At 45.5% G+C, this 25,347-nt stretch overlaps 1 protein-coding gene across 3 annotated transcripts in view; it reads left to right on the top strand.

Annotated features, from left to right (window-relative positions):
• Positions 1 to 25,347, top strand: part of plcd1a (phospholipase C, delta 1a) — a 142,151-nt gene that overhangs the window by 82,555 nt on the left and 34,249 nt on the right. For all 3 annotated transcript variants that reach the window (XM_070881769.1, XM_070881768.1, XM_070881770.1), the window contains exons 4-7: positions 5,518 to 5,647; positions 11,135 to 11,363; positions 11,709 to 11,910; positions 16,255 to 16,399. In XM_070881769.1, coding sequence (XP_070737870.1) covers positions 5,518 to 5,647; positions 11,135 to 11,363; positions 11,709 to 11,910; positions 16,255 to 16,399 — 706 coding nt within the window. The remainder of the gene's footprint in view (positions 1 to 5,517; positions 5,648 to 11,134; positions 11,364 to 11,708; positions 11,911 to 16,254; positions 16,400 to 25,347) is intronic.

The raw sequence follows: 25,347 nt of genomic DNA on the forward strand, positions 1-25,347 counted from the left end.
AGTCAAGCAGAGTCAGCATGATTTTATGAAAGGGAAATCATGTTTGACAAATTTGCTCGAGTTCTTTGAGGATGAAACAAGTAGGGTGGATAAGGGGGAACCAGTGGATGTGGTGTATTTGGATTTCCAGAAGGCATTCGATAAGGTGCCACCTAACAGGCTACTGCACAAGATAAAAGTTCACAGTGTTGGGAGTAATATATTAGCATGGATAGTGGATTCGCTAACTAACAGAAAGCAGAGTCGGGATAAATGGGTCATTTTTCGGTTGACACACAGTGACTAGTAGGGTGCCACAGGGATCAATGATGGGGCCTCAACTATTTACAATCTATATTAATGACTTGGATGAAAGGACTGAGTGTAATGTAGCGTAGTTTGTTGATGATACAAAAGGGTGGGAAAGAAAATTGTGAGAAGGACACACACAATCTACAAAGGAATATAGACAGGCTAAGTGGGCAAAAATTTGGCAGATGGAATATAATGTGGGAAAGTGTGACGTTATCTACTTTGGCAGAAAAAGTTAAAAAAGCAAATTATTATTTAAATGAAGAAAAATTACAAAATTCTGCAGTACAGTGACCTTGTGCATGAAACATAAAGTTAGTATGCAGGTACAGCAAGTAATCAGGAAGGCAGATGGAATGTTGGCCTTTATTGCAAGGGGGATAGAGTTTAAAAGCAGAGAAGTCCTGCTACAACTGTACAGGGTATTGGTGAGGCCACACCTGGAGTACTGCATACAGTTTGGGTCTCCTTATTTAAGGAAGGATATACTTGCATTGGAGGCAGTTCAGAGAAGGTTCACCAGGTTGATTCCGGTGATGAGTGGGTTGACTTACGAAGGTAGGTTGAGCAGGTTAGGCCTATACACATTGGAGTTCAGAAGATAAGATAATGAGGGGGCTCGACAAGGTGGATGCAGAGGGGATATTTCCACTCATAAGGGAAACTAAAACTAGGGGACTTAGTCTCAGAATAAGGGGTCACCCATGTAAAACTGAGATGAGGAGAAATTTCTTCTCTGAGGGTTGTAAATCTCTGGAATTCTCTGCCCCAGAGAGCTGTGGAGGCTGGGTCATTGAATATATTTAAGGTGGAGATAGACAGATTTTTGAGCGATAAGCGAATAAAGAGTTATGGGGAGCGGGCAGGGAAGTGGAGCTGAGCCCAGGATCAGATCAGCCATGATCTTATTGAATGGCGGAGCAGGCTCGAGGGGCCAAATGGCCTACTCCTGCTCCTATTTTTTATGTTCTTGTGTTGAACCCACAGCCTCCGGACTCCAAGGTGAGAGTGCTGCCCACTGAGCCACGGCTGACGCACAATCTTTCCGTGCTCCCCTACTCCCAGTGAGGAACCGCTCGACAGAAAATCTGCCTCTCATCCAATTGGCACTGGAGCAAGCTTTCGCTCCCCACTGGGAGAGCATGACCGCAGAATTTGTCCTGTAAACTCCTCTGTGATGCACTGGCTTATGGAAAATACATTTGCTTGCCAAACTGACACTGGTTAACGATGCGTTAAAATGGCACAGGTCAGTCCCACAGAGTCACAAGAGGCAATATTTTGCTTTGAAGTACTTGCCTGCCCCCTCCGCTGCTTAAGGCACTGTCTCTCGCAGAGGCATGCAGTTGCCGCCCTCTGACATCTCGCCCGAGTTACCATCCTCCCTGTGACGATCTCGGAGAACGGGCAGAGGCAGGCTATTCGGCTGTGGGAAGCATCACACCCAAGTCTGACCCTTGCCCGCTGTCCACAAACATTTCGCCGGATGCCAATCGGGAGCGAGAATCCTACCTGAGATTTCCCCCCTCCCTCGCCCACAGTGGAAAGAAAGACCTTGCATTTCTAATGTCTTTCAGCACCTCCGGGCATCTCAAAGTGCTTTACATCCAATGAAGTACTTTTTGAAGTGTAGTCACTGTTGTAACGTAGGAAACGCGGCAGCCAATTTGCGCACAGCAAGCTCCCACAAACAGCAATATGATCAGATAACCTGCTTTAGTGATTTTGGTTCGGGGATAAATATTGGCCAGGACACCGGGGATAACTCCTCTGCTCATCTTTGAAATAGTGCCATGGGATCTTTTGAGTCCACCTGAGACTGCCGACGGGGTCCTGGTTTAACATCTAATCTGAAAGACGGCACCTCCGACAGTGCGGCGCTCCGTCAGTGCTGCACGAGATTGTCCGTCTAAATTTTGTGTTTGAGTCCCTGGAGTGGGGCTTGTACCCACGACTTTGACTAGAGTGCTATTTTGTCAGCAACGACCCGCATCCCAAGAATGAATTTAAAAAAAAAAATCCCACTGGTAACTATGGTGCGTGTTTGAAAATCAGTAGCTGAGTAGAATCTGGTTTCACAACAAAAGCTGTGTATAAGCGGTGACCAGAACAATGGCCCTGGGATTGCTGCCAACTTCTGATCAGAGCCTTTTCTTCCCATGTTTGTTGTCCCGAACATGGAGACAGTGAGGCCGTGACACCTGATACCAGTGCGTGGAGGCTGGAGGGAGGAGAGATAATTCAGCCTCACATGGCCATGTGAACAGATCACAGGAAGCTGCTCGGCTTCCTGAGGTAAGATTGCGTAATTCAAGGCCACTATTCACGGGCTCGTTCTTCCTGGCTGTCAGCCGTGGCTCAGTGGGCAGCACCACTCACCTTCTGAGTCAGAGGGTTGTCGGTTCGAGTCCCGCTCCAGGCTAACACCCCCAGAGGGTCAAAAAGATCCCACAGCATTATTTCAAAGCGCAGGGGAACTGGCCTGGCCAATATTTATTCCTCATCCAACATCACTTAAAAAAAGATTATCTGGTCATTATCGCATTGCTGTGCGCATCCATGTCCTAACTCGCACCAAGTCCCGCTTACCCATCACCCCTGTGCTCGCTGACCTACATTGGCTCCCGGTTAAGCAATGCCTCGATTTTATAATTCTCATCCTTGTTTTCAAATCCCTCCATGGCTTCGCCCCTGCTTAAATCTCCTTCAGCCCCACAACCCCTCCCCTCCCCCACAGCTGACCTGCCCCCGAGATGTCTGCGTGCCTCCAACTCTGGCCTCTTGCGTATCCCGATTTCCTTTGCTCCACCATTGGTGGCCATGCCTTCAACTGTCTAGGCCATTGGGCCTAGAATTCCCTCCTTAAAGCTCTCCACCGTGCCACTTCTCTCTCCTTCTTTAAGATGCTCATTTGAACCTATTATTTTGACTAAATATTTAGTCTCCCCATCTAATATCTCCTTGTGTGGCTCGGCATTGATTTTTGCCCGATAATGCTCCTGTGAGACTTTTACCTACGTTGAACGCGCTGTACAAATGCAAGTTGTTGTAATCTTTTGGTCGCCATATGATCCTACCACTGTAGTGCAAAGCTTTGAAAATAATTAAATGAATTCAATGGTTTGTTTCAGAGCCAGAATTCACAAAGGTTTCATAGCCAAATGCCAATCCAATCGGCAGTAGTGATGTGAATGCATTTTGTGCCCTTCAGTGGTGAAAAGGTGAAGTGCTACGCTCTAGTTCTCCCCACCACACATGGCCGCGATTTCGCCAACAGTAACTAGACCGGTACAGCCGGCATTGGTGGCTGTGGGCAACGTGCTCCCGGCTCCATCCCGTCCTCTCAACACAATCTTCCATTGATGGGGTTTGTTAAGACCTCCCTGAGAGGTTTCCAGTCAATTACAGGATGTGTCATTAGCCGGTTTCCTTTAAAGGGACCATGACCACCTTTTCTTTGACTGTTATGCTGTCAGTGTTCTACAGCATTGAGCTGCTGCAATCACTGACTAGCATTGCACAAAGGTGTAGGGCTGCACCCAGGCTCTCCCATGACTCTCTCCAGATGCTTATCTCAGTAGATCACAAAATGTTACTGCAAAGTCACACTCAACCTCATCCTGCTGTGCCACTCATCACATCCCCATCACTCTGCCTTCCCTACCCTACTCCTGCACACCCTTACTCACACCAACTGACCTTGCACCTCCACCAATCCCTCTCTATCTATATTATCACTTCCCCGTCTCACTAGCCATTCCTCATGCTCACTATCATCCTTGTCCAATAATAACAACTAATAACCCACAAGGGTAGGCACTTGGGCGTTTTAGCCAATATTCATGTATTGTCAAACATTGAAATCTTTATTTTGACCACTTTGTGCTCTTGGACAGATTTGTGTGCACCTTTACAAATGGCTTAGTGAGTTGTAGTGAATGGTCAGACATAAGGTTACCCTGCACACTGGTGATGAGTGTGAAAGGAATGGGTTGGACATTGCAGGGATGCTTTATGGAGCTGGTGTGGGGCGGTGCCAACCTGGCGCATCATGTGGCAGTCAGGGTACACTGCATCAAGTGAAGTAAATGTGGCCATGGTGAGGCTATCCCTGGCCTCCCGGGCAGCAATGTGGTCAGGTGCTGATGTCCTGTGCAACATCAGGTGATTGCGGAGAAGGTTGGCATTGTTGGTGATGCTGGTGTGTTTAGTGATGTTGGGTTTGATCGTTGTGGAATTCTGAGGGCCAAGGTGAGATTTTTCAAGGGCACCGATGCTGCTTGAATAGATGACAGGTGAGGTTGAGATGATGGAAGTGATCTGCCAATGGTGAGAGAGGTTGCCCCAAGGAAGTGACCGTGAATAGAGAGTTCACTGTAAACACTTTCAAACTGTATATAGCTCAAAAGTGTCTTTCAAATCCTGAAGGTTTCAGCTTCTGACATTGGAAAGTGAACAGCTGTGAAATGGTAGCTTTTATACCATGGCTGCAGCTGTCAACTAGCCAAAATAATGGAGTGTCACTGAGAACCCGATGCACTTACCCGAGGGACGGCAAGCTTGTTGAAAACTTGGTAAAATGGTAAGTGCCTGGGTAAAATCCTTTTTAAAATCCTATGAATTACTCCTTAAGCATCTTAATTGACTGGCCCGCTGCTTGGTGTCGGGTCTGTGATCTGCACACAGACAGTTGAGAAACTGATATGGAGGCGGGTTCAGAGTGGACTTCCTCCCCACTGTCAGTCTTGGCCATTTTGACAGCGGGCCTTCCTCCAAACCCTCACTCACAGGGCTGGGAAACTTGCAGCCAATGTGTCTGTACACTGTGAGGATGCTGAACGTAGAGGATGAAACTTGTGTTTCGAAGGGGGTCTCATTCGTACGCAGTTGGTTGTCTCCGAGAAGACCAAACCAGACCTGTAATCATCTGAAAACTGGCCTAAATTTGAGGGTGAAAATCACTAATCGTCCGCAGCAAAGCTCTCTTGATCCTTCTCCCCCCATGTTGACTGAACCATCAAGGCACTCAGTAGCAGCTAACGAGGAGTGGGCCGTAACTAATGAGCCGGTAGTAACTAATGAGCCGGTAGTAACTAATTGGCAGCATGAGCGAGAGGCTAGTAATGTCTAACGATGAGTTTAAAGCCTCGAGCGTTTTAGTTTGGGGTTTGCGAGGGGTTGCTGCTGCCCTGTCAGTTTGAGTTGTTTCCTTGCATCACCCTGCAGATGGTTCCAGATTTATCTCCAAAAGGCTGATGGCAACAAAGACAATAAAATGACTTTGGATGAAGTGAAGCAATTTATGCACATGATGAACATTGAGGTGGATGATTTATACGCCAGGGACCTGTTCAAGGTACAGTATTGAAAGCGTGCAACTTCTTTCTCAAGTTTCCCTCCCCTGGGGGCACTGGCTCTCTGTCTCTCTCTCTCTCTCTCTCCCTCTCCTCTGTCTCTCTCTGTCTCGGGTATGGCACTGTCGCACCACCAGGCTCTGGACCCTCACCCATGGGGTACCAGTAACCCTCTAGTACCTTAAGAACATAAGAAATAGAAGCAGGAATAGGCCATATGGCCCCTCGAGCCTGCTCCGCCATTTAATACTATCATGGCTGATCTGATCATGGATTCAGGTCCACTTCCCTGCCCGCTCCCCATAACCCCTTATTCCCTTATTGTTTAAGAAACTGTCTATTTCTGTCTTAAATTTCCACAGATATCTGAGGCAGCGAATTCCACAGATTTACAACCCTCAGAGGAAATTTCTCCTCATCTCAGTTTTAAATGGGCAGCCCCTTATTCTAAGATTATGGCCCATAGTTCTAGTCTCCCCCATCAGTGGAAACATCCTCTCTGCATCCACCCCTCATAATCTTATACATTTCGATAAGATCACCTCTCATTCTTCTGAATTCCAATGAGTAGAGGCCCAACTTACTCAACCTTTCCTCATAAGTCAACCCCCCTCCCCACCACCCCCCACACCATAGAAACATAGAAAATAGGTGCAGGAGCAGGCCATTCAGCCCTTCTAGCCTGCACCACCATTCAATGAGTTCATGGCTGAACATGAAACTTCAGTACCCGCTTCCTGCTTTCTCGCCATACCCCTTGATCCCCCGAGTAGTAAGGACTTCATCTAACTCCCTTTTGAATATATTTAGTGAATTGGCCTCAACTACTTTCTGTGGTAGAGAATTCCACAGGTTCACCACTCTCTGGGTGAAGAAGTTTCTCCTCATCTCGGTCCTAAATGGCTTACCCCTTATCCTTAGACTGTGACCCCTGGTTCTGGACTTCCCCAACATTGGGAACATTCTTCCTGCATCTAACCTGTCTAAACCCGTCAGAATTTTAAACGTTTCTATGAGGTCCCCTCTCATTCTTCTGAACTCTAGTGAATACAAGCCCAGTTGATCCAGTCTTTCTTGATATGTCAGTCCCACCATTCCAGGAATCAGTCTGGTGAACCTTCGCTGCACTCCCTCAATAGCAAGAATGTCCTTCCTCAAGTTAGAAGACCAAAACTGTACACAATACTCCAGGTGTGGCCTCACCAAGGCCCTGTACAACTGTAGCAACACCTCCCTGCCCCTGTACTCAAATCCCCTCGCTATGAAGGCCAACATGCCATTTGCTTTCTTAACCGCCTGCTGTACCTGAATGCCAACCTTCAATGACTGATGTACCATGACACCCAGGTCTCGTTGCACCTTCCCTTTTCCTAATCTGTCACCATTCAGATAATAGTCTGTCTCTGTTTTTACCACCAAAGTGGATAACCTCACATTTATTCACATTATACTTCATCTGCCATTCATTTGTCCACTCACCTAACCTATCCAAGTCACTCTGCAGCCTCATAGCATCCTCCTCGCAGCTCACACTGCCACCTAACTTAGTGTCATCCGCAAATTTGGAGATACTACATTTAATCCCCTCGTCAACATCATTAATGTACAATGTAAACAGCTGGGGCCCCAGCACAGAACCTTGCGGTACCCCACTAGTCACTGCCTGCCATTCTGAAAAGTACCCATTTACTCCTACTCTTTGCTTCCTGTCTGACAACCAGTTCTCAATCCACGTCAGCACACTATCCCCAATCCCATGTGCTTTAACTTTGCACATTAATCTCTTGCGTGGGACCTTGTCGAAAGCCTTCTGAAAGTCCAAATATACCACATCAACTGGTTCTCCTTTGTCCACTTTACTGGAAACATCCTCAAAAAATTCCAGAAGATTTGTCAAGCATGATTTCCCTTTCACAAATCCATGCTGACTTGGACCTATCATGTCACCATTTTCCAAATGCGCTGCTATGACATCCTTAATAATTGATTCCATCATTTTACCCACTACTGAGGTCAGGCTGACCGGTCTATAATTCCCTGTTTTCTCTCTCCCTCCTTTTTTAAAAAGTGGGGTTACATTGGCTACCCTCCACTCGATAGGAACTGATCCAGAGTCAATGGAATGTTGGAAAATGACTGTCAATGCATCCGCTATTTCCAAGGCCACCTCCTTAAGTACTCTGGGATGCAGTCCATCAGGCCCTGGGGATTTATCGGCCTTCAATCCCATCAATTTCCCCAACACAATTTCCCGACTAATAAAGATTACCCTCAGTTCCTCCTCCTTACTAGACCCTCTGACCCCTTTTATATCTGGAATCAACCTAGTGAACCTTCTCTGAACTGCCTTCAAAGCAAATATATCCTTTCGTAAATATGGAAACCAAAACTACACGCAGTATTCCATGTGTGGCCTCACCAATACCCTGTATAACTGTAGCAAGACTTCCCTGCTTTTATACTGCATCCCCTTTGCAATAAAGGCCAAGGTTCCATTGGCCTTCCTGATCACTTGCTGTACCTGCATACTAACCTTTTGTGTTTCATGCACCAGGACCCCCAGCTTCAGCTGTACTGCAGCATTTTGCAATTTTTCTCCATTTAAATAATTTGCTCAACTACATTCTTCTTATCCGAGGCCAGTTCCCACCCCCCCGCCCCACCCGCCACCCCCACAATGAGCATCACTACCAACCCCAATCCTGTCCACACACGTTCTCCACTAGTGGTCCTTGATGAGGAACTGGCAGAGGGAAGCTAACTGATTTTTCTTCTTCCTGCTCCTCTTAACCTATATTGGCCCAGAAATTACGACGTCCCGGGCCCGTACGAAGTTTCTATGGATCCGGGAAGGCATCGGAAAAGCCGGTTTTCAGTGCGCAATGCTGGAGCTTGACAGGTGATCCGCAGATCGGGAACGAGGACATTTGCATGGGCAAGATTGCGGGATTTACGCATATCGTGCATGGCAAATGTCTTCAAAACTCTTGCGCCTGATAAAAGCAGGCATATAGCCTACTTTTACAGGCATAAGAGTTTTAAAACACACTTAAAACATAAAAAATAAAATTAAAAAAACACACTCTATTTTTAAAAACCCTGCCCAATATATTATATTTATTTTTAACCAGAATTAAAACCTTTTTTAAAAATCGGCAATTTATAACTACTTTAATTGATTTTTTACAATGTTTTATGTAGTGTCTATGTTTTGGGGTGTTTCTCTTCATAGTAATAGGAGATATGGCTTACAAATCCCCTATTACTATGAATGAGAAAATACTTACCTGTGATTGGGTGTGCAGGCCCACGTGACTCCTACGGACATCCGCGCAGTCACGAGAGGCCTCCTGATCGGGATTTCGAGCGGGCCTAGCAGCTTCAGGTAAGTGCGCATTTTCTGTCCATTCTTTTGTGCTTTGCCCGTGGGAATTTCTGGGCCTGGGTCTTGTACTGTAGGGTGTTCGTTTTCCACTCTACTTTGATTCATAGGCCTCTAGAATTACAGGAAGGACTCCACATAACGCAAAGTTTAGGCTTAAACCCAACTGTTAGTTTATTACACACAAACCAACTAAAAATTACAGAACAAGACTTCTTAGAGATTGATCGAAGACATACAATCACCCAGCCAGCCAGTTACTGTTGTTGTCGATTGTAGGCTCGTGGTCGTTGTGCCTTTGACCTCCTGTTCTGACATGTTTCTTCGACCTGTTGTTCCTCTCCGATGTTCCCTCCTTCTCGTTCTGCTTCTCAACCTGAGGTCTTGTTCTCGGCTCTTATTATATCCATTTGATGAATACATCTCCTACTGGGCTGCTTTCAGTTAATGCGTCTGGATGAGTCTTGATGTGATGATGGGTCTGGATCTGTTTGGATGGCCACAATTTGCACAAGGAATCAACAGGGCAAAAGATAACTCCTTATCTTTTGTGCCCCATTATCCAAAAATGCACACCTTGTGGGATCCTTTGTTGTACTGGGTTTTCGCAGATTTGTTGTCTCCATAGGGAACTGGTTTTCCCCCTCCGGCCAATTAATCCATGGGCTCCGCAGCTTGAGTGTATCAAAACCCTTTGTCTTGATGTTTAATCGGGTCTCGCTCCTGACTGCGGAAATTTCATTAATCAATAATGAGTCATCACCTGCCCCAGGCTGGTGCCTTTTTTCCAGTCCAACAGTCCCACATGTTTCTTTTAAACAATTTTAGTCTGTGGCCTCTTGCTGTGCCTCAATCATGAAACTGTGTAACCTTACAGTACCTAGAATTCCATTTTTTCAGGTGGTTGAGGTCAGCATTAGCCATCCCATGGTGAGGAAAGCGTCCCTCTACTTTGCCGCAGCCTCAGGAAAAGCAACCACTGTGGCATTTTCCAAGCTGTCCCAAATTGGGAGCCATTTTATGCTGCATTTTGAAATAGATTTCAAATATCATTTAACCTTGATTGCATGGACTGTACAGCACAGAAATAGGCCATTCAGCCCAACAAGTCTATGCCGGTGTTTATGCTCCACACGAGCCTCCTCCCACTCTACTTCATCTCGCCCTATCAACATATTCCTTTCACCCTCATGTGCTTATCTAGCTTCCCCTTCAGTGCATATACCTGTATACTATTCACCTCAACGACTTCATGTGGTAGCAAGTTCCACATTTTCACCATTTTCTGGGTAAAGAGGCTTCCTCTGAATGCCGTGTTGAATTTATTAGTGGCTATCTTATATTTATGACCTATAGTTTTGGTCTTCTCCAAGTGGAAACATCTTCTCATGTGCATCTTATCAGAATCTTAAAGATCAGGTCACCCCCTCAGCCTCCTCCTTTTCTTGAGAAAAGAGCTGCAACCTCTTCAATCTAGGTAAAACTATTCCGTTCTGGTTCCATCCTTGTAAACTTGCTCCAGTTCCTCCATATTCTTTTTATAATATGGCGACCGGAACTGTGCCAACATTGAGAGAGACTTTTACTCCATCCGTCTGAGCTGGAGGTGAGACCAGGTTTGTACCTTGCCCTCGCCCTCGCTCTGGTTATTGATTGTGTTCCTGGTCCATGGGGCCTTATCCGCTTGCACCTTGTTTTTCCACATTTGAAAACCATTTAAAGTCATGAAGGCCTTGGAGAGAGTAAATAAAGAGAAACTGGCTGAAGGGTCGATTAACAAGAGGTCGCAGATTTAAGATGATTGGGAAATGAACCAGAGGCGACTTGAGGAAAAAACTTTTTTACGCAGCGAGTGGTTAGGATTTGGAATGCACTGCCTGATAGGGTGGTGGATACAGATTCAATAGTAGCCTTCAAAAGGGAATTAAATAAATATTTGAAGGAGAAAGAATTTCAGGGCTATGGGAGACAGAGCGGGGCAGCGGGATTAACTGGATTACTCTCCGAAAGAGCCGGCATAGACTCGATGGACCGAATAGCCTCCCTCTCACCGTTGTTTTCTTTCGCCTGATTGGGTTCAGACCGAGTTCTCCTTTCTAATCCACAGAAATGCGACAAGTCGAACGACTGTTGCCTCCACGGCAAAGAGATTGAGGAGTTTTACAAACTGGTGACCGAGCGAGGCGAGATTACCACCATCTTTGGGGCCTACTGCAACACTGATGGTATCCTGACCGTAGAGAAGCTGACCGAATTCCTACGGAAGGAGCAAAGGGAAAACGTGACCCACGAACAGGCGGCAAAACTCATTCAAAAATATGAACTGAATGAGGAAGGTACGATACTACCTTGCGATGGCCCTCACTTTGAAGTCGGGTTTCCGACTTGCTTGAATATTTTCCAGGTGGTTTCGTCACATGACCTCCTGCCTCCAAGCGCCCCACCCCCAAGCTCTCGCCATTGTTCGCCCGACACGTCCATGCAAATGCACCAAACACATTATTTTAATGCCCCTGTGATTTTTCTCTTGCGTGATGCTCACAACGGTGTCCTGGAGATTAAACTTCAATTCCTAGAGACTCAAGACCAACCCTGGCGGATTGGCAACCCTACTTTCAAGCTTTTTGTCAGTACGACTAGGATACGATGCAGATGATAATGGCTGTTTGCTTTGTCCTTAGCGATGAACGAATTCCTCATGACCAAAGACGGTTTTTTGAGTTACCTGATGTCACCAGACGCCAACATTTTCAACAAGGAACACAGCAAGGTTTATCAAGACATGACAAAGCCCCTCAATCAATATTACATTTCTTCCTCTCATAACACCTACCTGACAAAGGACCAGCTTGAAGGACCCAGCAGCGTTGAGGCCTACATCAGGTACTGAAGCTTCGCATAGAAAAATACCTTGAAGTAGGAGGGGGATTGCTGTGACTCTTGGAACAGGCACTGGGTGTAATAGAGTGTCTTTGTTATTGGAGAGGGAGAGTTGGATAGAGTAGAGCGTCTCTGTGATTGGAGGGATGGGGGAGTTGGATAGAGTAGAGTGTCTCTGTGACCACTTCCGTCTGGTGACAAGTAATGCAGCACAAAAGCAAGAAAGTTATGCTAAACCTATATAAAACACTGGTTAGGTCCCAGCTGGAATATTACGTTCAATTCTGAGCACCACACTTTAGGAAGGATGTCAAGGGATTAGAGAGGGTGCAGAGGAGGTTTACCAGAATGGTATCAGGGATGAGGGACTTTAGTTGCGTGTGCAAGCAGAGAGGGAATGGGTGACTGTAGGACAGACGAGAAGGATCAGGCAGCTGGTGCAGGAGTCCGCTGAGTGCATCTCGCTCTCCAACCAGTATTCAAAACCAGTTTTTCTGCCAAGTCCATGGCACAACGGTTAGCTTAGCTGTACAGGGGGGAGGAGGAAGATCGGGAAAGCAATAGTGATAGGAGATTTGATAGTTAGGGCAACAGACGGGCGTTTCTGCGGCTGCAGACGTGACTCCAGGATGGTATGTTGCCTCCATGGTGCCAGGGCCAAGGATGTCACTGTGCGGCTGCAGGACATTCTGAGGGGGTGGGTGACCAGCCAGAGGTCGTGACATCGGTAGAAAGAGGTCCTGTAGGCAGACTTTAGGGAGCTAGGAAAGAGATTAAAAAGCAGGACCTCAAAGGTAGTAATCTCCGGATTACTCCCAGTGCCACCAACTGGTGAGTATGGAAATAGGAGGATAGAGCAGATGAATACGCGGCTGGAGAGATGGTGCTGGAGGGAGGGCTTTAGATTCCTGGGGAGGTGGGACCTGTACAAGCCGGACGGGTTGCACCTCAGCAAAGCTGGGTCCAATGTCCTCGCAGAGGGGGTTGCTCGTGCTGTTGGGGAAACTAGCTTGGCAGGGGGATTGGCAACAGGATGTAGTGTTATAAAGGGGACATAAAGTGCTCAAAGGATTGGGAGAAACAGATAGCACTTGAGTAAGAAATAGTACAGTATTAGGGGTCAGACGAAGAGAGAACACAGGATGGTTTAAGATAGGTTTACAGTGCATGTATGTAAACGCACGCCATGCGGTAAATAAGGTTGATGAGCTGCAGGCGCAATTAGCCACATGGGAGTATGATGTTGTGGCAATAACGGAGACCTGGCTCAAAAAGGGGCAGGATTGGGTTCTAAATATTCCTGGATATAATGTGTTCGGGAAAGATAGGGAAGGAAAGAAAGCAGGTGGGGTGGCAGTATTAAGGAGAGTATTACAGTGCTGGAGAGAGAGGATGTCCTGGAGGGGTCAAGGACAAAATCTATTTGGTTAGGGTTGAAAAACAATAGAGGTGCTCGGATGACACTACTAGGTGTATTCTATAGGCTGCCAACTAGTGGGAAGGCTATAGAGGAGCAAATTTGCATGGAAATTAGAGAGATTCAAGAACTATAGAGTAGTGATAATGGGGAACGTCAACTATCCTAATATAGACTTGGAACAGTAATAGTGTAAAGGACGGAGAAGGGCAAGAATTTCTGAAGTGTGTTCAGGAGAACTTTCTTGATCAGTATGTTTCCGGCCCAATGAGGAAGGAGGCATTGCTGGATCTGGTTCTGGGGAATGAGGTGGGTCAAATAGAGCAAGTGTCAGTTAGGGAACTTTTTGGGAACAGTGATGACAGTATCATAAGGTTTAGACTAGCTATGGAAAAAGACAGGGAGCAATCTAGAGTAAAAATACTTAATTGGAGGAAAGCCAATTTCAGTGGGTTGAGAATGAATCTGGCCCGGGAAAATTGGAATCAATGATTGGCAGACAAAACTGTAATCGATCAGTGGGCTGCCTTTAAAGAGGAGATGGTTCGGGTACAGTCGAGGTACATTCCCTCGAGGAGGAAAGGTAGGGCAACTAAAGTCAGAGCTCCCTCGATGACGAAAGAGATAGAGAGTAAGATGAAGCAGATGTCAGGTCGAGAATATAAGTGAGATCCAGGCTGAATATAGAAAGTTCAGAGGGGGAAGTGAAAAAGGGAATAAGAGGGGCAAAGAGAGAGTATGAGACTAGATTGGCAGATAACATAAAAGGGAATCCAAAAGTCTTCTATAGGAATATAAATAGTAAACGGCGGGGTGGGGCCGATTAGGGACCAAAATGGAGACCTACACATGGAGGCTGAGGGCATGGCTGAGGTACTAAATGAGTACTTTGCATCTGCCTTTACAAAGGAAGAAAATGCTGCCAAAGTCTTGGTGAAAGAGGAGGTAGTTGAGATACTGCATGGGATAAAAATTGAGGAGGAGGAGGAGGTACTAGAAAGGCTGGCTGTACTTAAAGTAGATAAGTCACCCGGACCGGATGGGATGCATCCTAGGATGCTGAGGGATGTAAAGGAGGAAATTGCAGAGGGACTGGCCATAATCTTCCAATCCTCCATAGATACGGAGCTGGTGTCAGAGGAGTGGAGAATTGCAAATGTTACACCCTTGTTCAAAAAAGGGCGTAAGGATAAACCCAGCTATTACAGGCCAGCTTAACCTCGGTACTGGGGAAGCTTTTAGAAACAATAATCAGGGACAAAATTAACAGTCACTTGGACAAGTGTGGATTAATTAAGGAAAGCCAGCATGGATTTGTTAAAGGCAAATCGTGGTTAACTAACTTGATTGAGCTTTTTGATGAAGTAACAGAGATGGTTGATGAGGGCAATACAGTTGATGTGGTGTACGTGGACTTCCAAAAGGCATTTGATTAAGTGCCACATAATAGGTTTGCCAGCAAATTTGAAACCCATGGAATAAAAGGGACAGTGGCAGCATGGATACAAAGTTGGCTAAGTGACGGGAAACAGAGTAGTGGTGAACAGTTGTTTATCGGACTGGAGAAAGGTACACAATTGTGTTCCCCAGGGGTCGGTTCTAGGACCACTGCTTTTCTTGATATATATTAATGACTTGGACTTGAGTGCACAGGGCACAATTTCAAAATTTGCAGATGATACAAAACTTAGAAGTACAGTGATGGACTGCAAGAGGACATAGAAAGGCTGGAGGAATGGGCGGACATGTGGCAGATGAAATTTAACGTGGAAAAGTGCGAAGTGATACATTTTGGTAGGAAGAACGAGGAGAGGCAATATAAACTAAAGAGTACAATCCGAAAGGGGGTGTAGGTTCAGAGAGACCTGGGGGTATATGTGCACAAATCGGTGGCAGGGCAGGTTGAGAAAGCAGTTAAAAAAGCATTGGGGATCCTGGGCTTCATGAATAGAGGCATAAGAGTACAAAAGCAAGGAAGTCATGATGAACCTTCATAAAACACTGGTTCGCCACAACTGGAGTATTGTATCTAATTCTGGGCACCGCACTTTAGGAAGGATGTGAAGGCCTTAGAGAGGGTGCAGAAAAGATTTACAAGAATGGTTCCAGGGATGAAGGATTTCAGTTACGTGGAAAGAGTAGAGCAGAGAAGGTTGAGAGGAGATTTCATGAGGGGTCTGGACAGAGTAGACAGAGAGAAACTGTTCTCATTGGCAGAAGGGTCAAGAACCAGAGGACACAGATTTAAGGTGATTGGCAGAAGAACCAAAGGCGACATGAGGAAAAACTTTTTTACGCAGCGAGTGGTTAGGATCTGGAATGCACGGCCTGAAAGGGTGGTGGAGGCGGATTCAATTGTGGTTTCGAAAGGGAATTGGATAAGTACCTGAGAGAAAAAAATTTGCAGGGCTACTGGAAAAGGACGGGGGAGTGAGACTAGCTGAAGTGCTCTTGCAGAGAGCCGGCACGGGCTCGACAGGCCGAATGGCCGCCTTCCATGCTATAACCATTCTATGATTCTACGTGGATAGACTGGAGAAACTGGGATTGTTCTCCTTTAGAGCAGAGAAGGTAATGGAGACATTTAATAGAGGGGTTTTGGTAAAGTAAAGAAGAAGCTGTTTCCTCTGGCAGGTTTAAGATAATTGACAAAACAACCGGAGGGGAGATGATGAGAATTTTGTTTCTGCAGTGAGTTCTGATCTGGAAAGCACTGCCTGAAAGGGCAGGGGAAGCAGATTCAATAACCACTTTCAAAAGGGAATTGGATTTCTCCTTGAAAAGCAAAAATTTGCAAGGCTATGGGGAAAGAGCAACGGGGGGCATGATTAATTGGATAATTCCTTCAAAGAGCAGGCACAATAGCCAAATGGCCGCCTCCTGTGCTGAATGATTCTATGATAACCTGAGGCATCGTTTCTTGCCGACAGGGCCCTGAATAAAGGTTGCCGCTGCGTGGAGCTGGACTGCTGGGATGGACGGGATGGAGAGCCAGTCATTTATCATGGCTTCACCTTGACCTCTAAAATCCTCTTCAAGGACGTCATCCAAACCATAAAGGAATACGCCTTTAAGGTAAGCCGAAATTCCTGGGACTCTGTGCAAGCATTCAGTGGTAGATTTGCTTGCTCCATTCATTGCAAGTCAGAACAAAAGTGAAGTAATGGGGAAATGGGTGACGCTGAGGGTTAGATACTGACCTTTCACCTCTGGCACTTGGCACTAAATTCAGCCCAGGCCGAAAGGATGAACAAACAGCAAGGACAACTTGTGTTTAGAATGAAAGGAAGTGAGACTTAAATTTATATAGCGCCTTTCACGACCTCAGAACGTCGCAAAGGTCTCTACAGCCAATGAAGTACTGTTGTAGTGTAGGGAAAAGCAGTAGTCAATATGCACGCAGCAAGCTCCCACAATGTGATACGGCAAACGGCAAGAGCAGACATTGACGTCAAGGTCCAACACCGCCTTCAATGCACCAGCACAGACTTCGGTTGCCTGAGGAAGAGGGTGCTGGATTTGAGGTCCTGGTCTTCAAACACTAAGCTTATGGTCTAAAAGGCAGTAGTGATACCCAGCCTCCTATATGGCTCAGAGACGTGGACTATATACAGCAGACATCTCAAAATATTAGAGAAGTACCACCAGCACTGCCTCCGCAAGATCCTGCAAATCCATTGGCAGGATAGATGCACCAACGTTAATTATCGCTCAGGTCAACATTCCCAGCATCGAAGCATTGACCACGCTCGATCAACTTCGTTGGGCAGGCCACATCGTCTGCATGCCCGACATAAGACTCCCAAAGCAAGCGCTCTTCTCGGAACTCCTACATGGCAAGCGAACCCCAGGTGGGCAGAGGAAACGCTTCCAGGACACGCTCAAAGACTCCTTGATAAAGTGCAACATCCCCACCGACACCTGAGTCCCTGACCCTCGACCGCCCAAAGTGGAGGAAGAGCATCTGGGAGGGTGCTGAGCACCTCGAGTCCCATCGCCGAGAGCATGCAGAAACCAAGCGCAGACAGCGGAAGGAGCGTGTGGCAAACCAGGCTCCCTGACCACCCATTCCTTCAACCACTGTCTGTCCCACCTGTGAGAGGGAATGCAGGTCCCACATTGGACTGATCAGTCACCTGAGAACTCACTTTTAGAGTGGAAGCAAGTCTTCCTCGACTCCGAGGGACTGCCTAAGATGATAATGATAATGACCAGATAATCTGGATATTTTTACTGGTGTTAGTTGAGAGATAAATATTGGCTAGGACACTGGGGAGAACTCCCTGACACTCTCTGGAGAGGAGGAAAGAAAGCTGGAGGGATGAAAACTACTTGAAAGAGATGTCACGCTGCAATCATTACACTCGCAGCGAGAAACAGCAGGCAAAATCACTGTCAGAAAATAAACTGCATGCACTTGTGTCTAAGTGAGCTCAGCCGATTGCAGGACTATAATGTAACACTGGGCTTCAGTCACTTCAGCACTTGTGGGTTATAAGCATCGATGTAACCCTTTCAACATAATGCCTTTGTTACCTCTAGATTTGACTATTCCAATGCACTCCTGGCTGGCCTCCCACATTCTACCCTATATAAACTAGAGGTGATCCAAAACTCAGCTGTTTGTGTCCTAACTCTCTCCAAGTCCCGCTCACCCACCACCCCTGTGCTCGCTGACCTACATTGGCTCCTGGTTAAGCAATGCCTCGATTTCAAAATTCTCATCCTTATTTTCAAATCACTCCATGGCCTCGTCCCTCCCTATCTCTGTAATCTCCTCCAGCCACACAACCCCTCCGAGATGTCTGCACTCCTCTAATTGTGTCCTCTTGAGCATCCCTGATTATAATCGCTCAACCATTGGTGACTGTGCCTTCTGTTGCCTGGGCCCCAAGCTCTGGAACTTCCTGCTTAAACCTCTCCGCCTCTCTCCCCCTCTTTTCTCCTTCAAGATGCTCTGTAAAACATACCTTTTTGACCAAGCTTTTGCTCACCTGCGCTAATTTCTACTTGTGCTCCTGTGAAGCACCTTGGAACGATTCACTATGTTAAAGGCGCTAGATAAATACAAGTTGTTGTTGTTTCAGTGAGATCCCAGGAGCTTTCCCCTAAGCACTACCAGCCATCCATTCTTGGACATTGTCGAAATCTCGACCTCCGAAAAGAATGACTCCGACACTTACAGCTCCGGTAGAAGTTTCTTTAATTTACTTGCTCGCAAGGGGTAGGTCACACTCAGTCAAGGGCTAAGTGAACACCTCCGAAATGGTTCAGTTTAACAAGATATTTATACAGTAAAACCAAAGTTATGGCCTCTCCCTGTGTATTGCTCTGTCTCACAGTCAGTGAATACAGATAAAGAGTTAATTACTATATCCTGGTCCTGACATGGTATCCAGATATTTCCTTTTGTCAGGGTTATCAGTTGGCCAGCCGGCCATTACTCCATGAGTCATAGGTAATGGGCTATCACCTGTCTTGTATTGTGTCAGGATTGTTTCAATTTCCTGGTCAGTTTATCTGTTTGCATCAAATGGATGAGGTCTCTGCAAGAGATAATGGCTAGAAGATAAGGGTGGGGTGACATGGAACTGGTGTCGTGTAGACAATAGGAGAGCACCATGGGGGGGGGGGGGGTACTTGTCTCAGCATGACTTGTCTCCTAGCTGTCTGATGGCCATCAGCCATCTCAAACCAGGTTTAGCTGTTTATGCAAGCTGACTGCTAAAATGCAGAAAGTTCTGGAAGGGCCAGGACTCCATTTTGATCAAAAGGCACACAAATACCATATGGTATCAGCTTAGATAAAAATACATTTCTACATTCCCCCATTTTGTCCTTCACAAGGACAACTCAATCCATTCTGATCTTGTACAGTCTCTCCATTTCCATTTCCACACAAGAGCCTTCAGCAGTTGTTGCTATCATAACTCTAGCCGTGGTCTCGGTAGGTAACATAGTTTCTCCCACCCTGGCACAGCAACACTTAACAACGACAAATAATAGATACAGGGCGAAGACTATCAGCAGGAATATGATCAAACCCTGTACCACAGATTTCCCCAGGGCTCCCAACCATCCTGATGCCCAACCCCACAAGGTGATACCGTCCTGGCCAACTGTCTGTTTATACTCTATTACCTTTTTCCTGATGTTTTCAGCTAGACTGCCGATATCTTCTGATTTATCTGGGATATACGTACAGCATTCTTCACCTATTAATGCGCATGTTCCTCCCTCCTTGGCTAGGAGATAATCTAAGGCCATACGATTTTGGAGAGCCACTGTTCGAATAGCTACCATTTCGTCATTTATCCCTTCAAAGGCTTGGGAAGTTGCGTTGGCTACTGATTCGACTAAGTTAGCCAGTTCCCGTAACTGCCATTCGGTCGATGCTATTCCATAGGGTGGCACCATTACCTTGAATATTCCGTTTAGCCACGTCAAATCCCGTTTAAATCTATGACTTCCATCGGCCTCCCTTAGAGTCTTTACTGATCTGATAAGGGGTACCACATATCCTAAGTAACAGGACCCTGTCCAGTTGGCTGGTAACCATGGGTAGGCTTTATGGCCACAAATAAAGTAGGTGCAATTATAGGGCGTCAGCTCCTGGTCCTTTCGCACTATCCCTACTCGAGTGGTTTCACCTTCCCACCCTTCACCTGGGGCTTTGTTATGGACTGTTGTCCAGCCAACGGTTGCTATCTTTCTCTCAGTGGGATTAGTTGTGGCTTGCCATTTAGTCATTTGGGAACACTTGCTGGTCCCATTTCTGGTCCTTTAGTCTCATTACTCACTAGGCATATTATACCTTCGGGATTTTCTATTCTGGGAGTAATGCTTAGGAAGTAAGGCTGATGGTTATTATCATAATTGGGCTGGTACCATCCCTGGAAGGCTGTATGTTTATACCCTGCCGACCTCCATTCTGTTTGCTCCTTCGTTTCTGGCCCCTTAGTTAGTTTTGTCCTATTTTGCACTGTCAACCATTCTACCATTTCTGATTCGTTAAAGGGGACAGATCTCAGGGGAATACCCCCCCTGGAGTGGACAGGTACATGGGAACATATCCAACAACTCGACAAGTTTCTTTCTTGAGCATACCTATGACTCAGTGCCATAAATACGTTTACGTGCAATTCCCTTCGGTGGCGGGTCTGTACCCCTGGTGTAATCAATAATGTGAAGTAAAACCCTGTCAAGCCCAGCACCATCAGTCCCCATAGTCCATACAGTTCCTTATTCAGTCTTCCTTTTTCTGTTCCTCTGATTCCTTCGTCCCTTCCTCCTGGTCGGGTGCCCTTTTGCAATGGGATGTGTGGATCCATGTTGGTCTTTCCTTTACCTTGATTGCAGTATTGGTCGCCAGCAAGACCTGGTATGGTCCTTCGAATCTTGGCTGTAGACTGCTTTTTCTTTTAAAAATCTTGATGTAAACGAATTCCCCTGGCTCCAGGTTATGACACTTCCCTTCCGCTGGCTCGATTTGAGCTTCCTTTACCTGTGAATGAAAGCTGGAAATACATTTGGTTAGTGCAATACAATAATTCAACATATTTTCCTCCATTTTGTGGATGTCCATCTGTTTTGCAGTAAATGGTGCTGTAAAAGGTAGTCGTTGGGGACGTCCCATAACTATCTCATGCGGTGACAGGCCTGTTGTTCTGTTAGTTGCAGATCGCATTACCATCAAAGCTAAGGGCAGCAGTTCTGTCCATTTTAGTCCAGTGTCATTGCATAGTTTTGCCAGCTTATTTTTAAGCATTCCATTATATCTTTCACCAAGTCCAGCTGATTGTGGATGATAACTGCAATGAAAACGTTGATTAATCTGCAAAGCTTTACACATTTCTCTTATCCAACAGTTCCCGTGAAATGTGACCCGTTATCACTAGAAAGCTTAGCAGGGATTCTGAAGCGCGGTACAATTTCTTTTAACAAACATTTAGCAACAGTAGTGGCATCGGCCTTTTTACATGGAAAGGCTTCAATCCATCTAGAGAACACATCTACAATAACTAATACATACTTGAATCCCATACACATAGGTAATTCAATAAAATCCATTTGTAAATGTACAAAAGGCCCGACTGGATTTGGGTGGGAGGCAGATTCTACTTTTTCCATCTTACCCGGATTCATTGTCTGACAGGTAACACAATTTTCACAGATTTGTTTTGCAATTGCCGAAATACCTGGTGCATACCAAGTTGCCAAAATATAATCTGCCAATCCCCCTTTGCCTGCATGTGTGAATGTATGCACACATCGGGCAATCCATGGAAGTAAGGATCTAGGGGCCACCACGCGGCCGTCGTGGTGAACCCATATTCCTTCTGGATATTTATAACATTGATCTTTCGTCCAGGTCACCACCTCCTCCATACTGGCCTGTGTCTGAAAGGCCAGCACGTCATTAATAGTGGGTGGCGGGTCTGAGCAATTATTTTTCCTTAGTGGGAACAATGACACCTGCATCCCCCCTTTCGACAGAGCTGCTGACTTAGCTGCATTATCAGCTCTGGCATTCCCAAGTGCCACCTCATTCGACTGGCCTGTATGTGCTTGGCATTTGATAATGGCAAGTTTCAAAGGGCATTGAATGGCTCGCAGGAGATTTTCCACTTGTTCTGCATTTTTGATAGGGGTTCCTGAAGAAGTCAGGTACCCGCGAATCTTCCAAATTTGACCATAGTCATGTGATACCCCAAAAGCATACCTGGAGTCAGTGTAGATATTAACTGTGTGTCCTTCAGCCAGAATACAGGCTCGAGTTAACGCAAACAATTCGGCTTGTTGAGCTGAAAAGGAGTCTGGAAGAGAGGCTGTTTCGACAACATTAAACTGAGGTCCAATGCATAAGCCGCTCTAGGTTGGCCCCTATCATTTCGTAAGGCTGATCCATCAACATAGTACACTAGATCAGGGTTACACATTAGTACATCTGTTAGATTGATACGTGGTTTAGTCACTAATTCGGTTACCATTTCACATGAATGGGGTTCGCCGTCGTCTTCCGTGGGGAGTAGAGTGGCTGAATTTAAGGTAGTGCATCTTTTGATAAGATTCGGATTTGATAACAGTTCGACCTCGTATTTAGTGGTTCTTGCGGAGGTTAGGTGTTGGGTAGCACATTTAGTAAGTAAAATCTCGACAGAGTGTGGGATATACAAAATGGTCTGATGATTTAGAGTTATTGTTTGAGCCTGTTGCATAGCATAATAAGCTGCTGCCAACGAAGGAAGACATCCTGGTAGTCCGCGTCCCACTGGGTCTAGTTGGGTACTGAAATATGCTACCGGTCGCTGCCTGTCCCCATGTAACTGAGTCAAAACAGATTGTGCAAAACCCGACTTGTGATGCACAAATAAGTTGAATAGCTTAGTGTAATCTGGTAATTCCCAAGGCTGGTGCTGAAGTGAGGGACTGCTTAAGACTCTGGAAAGCATTCCGGGATACTTCATTTCACATCCTTTAAGCATTGTGAGAATATAGTAGATTAATTCACAGCTCGTAGGTCATGGACACACCTCCATTTGTGTGGGCTTCTGAACTGGACGAATCTGTGTGTTACACGGACTTCTCATTTATGCTTATAGTGATTCCCAGATCACAGAATGTAAAGTACTTGTTTTCTAATTTTATTAAAAGGCTTCCAAACCCAATATTTTTCCAATACACCCAAAATGTTGATCAAGGAGATCACCTGAAATATCTCAAAATCCCAATTCAAATATTGTACTGCCACTCTTTATCTAAAAAAAATCCTCTTACTGAGCTAGAAGCTTTTGTACCAAGATTTTACACCAAGGACAATGAGAGTGTACTCCCCCAGCCTGTACCTCGAGAGACCCACAAAGGTTTTTTTTTAAAAAAGGCATCACAACTTTTAACCACCGGGACCATGTCTCAACAAACCTATCCTTTGTGCATTTCCTAGCTCCGTAACCTCTCATCCGAATAAATCCACACCTGCGCTTCTAACTTAAAATGTCTTAAACTTCCCACATACAGGACAACACTATGAAGGGTTAAAAAACTTCACTTTGTTTGAAAAAGTGGGTGGAGCTAAAACAAACAGGCAGCTCCACAACCTTTCCAAACAGGTTTCCAGACACAAGGAAAAAAGACAGAAGCACTCTCATTCAAAGACAAGACATTCACGCACTCTCATTCAAAGACAAGACATTCACAAGTCTCTCTCCATTCAATAAAGCTTTTTCTTTTGCTAGCTTCATTTTTTTTTGAATCCATAAGTCACTATCAGGTTCTCTTTTTTTTTACATTTGATTTACTTCCTCTGTTAATTTTACATGGGCTTGAAGAATCGGAACCCAGGCCTTTTCTATTACTTTCCTTTTTTTTTCTACCTGGATCTGTTTATAAGACATTCCTATAGACATGTTGTTCTCTCTAAATTAAATGAACCATCGGGTGGAAATGGCCTGTTTTCACCCTTAGTCCACTTTACCGGTTTTTGTTTCTTTGGTCAATTGAAGACTGACCACAATTCTGGAGCATGACATAGGCTGGTGTGCCTTTTGTGGTGTTTTAACTTGCTCCGGCACCTATTCTGGATGATTAAGATTTTCCACAGTTTCTGATCTCACAATCCTTTCGGCCAACCGAGTTCTCTACGCCCACTTCTCCTGGCCGTTACGTGGCCTGAAAAGGCTCTTAATTCGGGCTCAGTCTGGGTGTGTGAGATATGTTGGCACGAACCAACCGTAGTTGATCAATCAGTTACTGTTTCTTTTCTTAATCAATCCTTGTGTTTTTTTTTTCCAATCACAACTTTCCCTAGTGACGCTTCCCGTTTCTCTAATGGCCATGACTCACAAAGGTATTGCACACGACAGTATAACAAGGACAACAAACAATATTCCCGCGAGTACACAAATCATGACCTTACACCTTATCTAAACAAATTCTCAGTCTGCGTTGTACGCCACTACAGATCGAGTCCTTAACTTATCCTAATAAAAACTGATAAAACTTAAGGTTCCGTACCCAAACTCTTTGATCGATTGCGCTTTCTTTTTTTTTATAGTCTTATCACATAAGAACCCCTTCCGAATTAAAAACAATAAAAATCTTACCACATAAGAACCTTCGATCGATTAGTGCTTTCTTTGTTTTTAATAGTCTTATCACATAAGAACCCCTTCCGAATTAAAAACAATAAAAATCTTATCACATAAGAACCTGAAACCCTTTTCGATCGACTAGCGCTCCCTTACCTACTGAAACCTTCCCCGGGCTGTCTCGAGATTTTTTTTCAGAACCTGTTCTCTTCTGCTGGCGAGCTGAGAAAGAAATGGTTATAAAAAATACCTTTAACTTTTAAATGCCGAGTCTTGTAGATGCAGTACCTCCGCTGTGGACAACAGATTACATATGCGATTCAACAGTGAAGAAACCTCTTGTGAGCAAAAGGCTCACCTTGTTTGGCCACTGAAGCCTTTCACTGGAGAGGCACTATGCCTGTATCCGTTTTACTCACAGGACAGAGAGTATGCATCTCGGTGGAACCTCCAAGTTATAACTGTCGAAATCTCGACCTCCGAAAAGAATGACTCCGACACTTACAGCTCCGGTAGAAGTTTCTTTAATTTACTTGCTCGCAAGGGGTAGGTCACACTCAGTCAAGGGCTAAGTGAACACCTCCGAAATGGTTCAGTTTAACAAGATATTTATACAGTAAAACCAAAGTTATGGCCTCTCCCTGTGTATTGCTCTGTCTCACAGTCAGTGAATACAGATAAAGAGTTAATTACTATATCCTGGTCCTGACATGGTATCCAGATATTTCCTTTTGTCAGGGTTATCAGTTGGCCAGCCGGCCATTACTCCATGAGTCATAGGTAATGGGCTATCACCTGTCTTGTATTGTGTCAGGATTGTTCCAATTTCCTGGTCAGTTTATCTGTTTGCATCAAATGGATGAGGTCTCTGCAAGAGATAATGGCTAGAAGATAAGGGTGGGGTGACATGGAACTGGTGTCGTGTAGACAATAGGA

Source organism: Pristiophorus japonicus, chromosome 5 (assembly GCF_044704955.1).
Source record: "Pristiophorus japonicus isolate sPriJap1 chromosome 5, sPriJap1.hap1, whole genome shotgun sequence".
In the NCBI taxonomy this organism is placed as follows: domain Eukaryota; kingdom Metazoa; phylum Chordata; class Chondrichthyes; family Pristiophoridae; genus Pristiophorus; species Pristiophorus japonicus.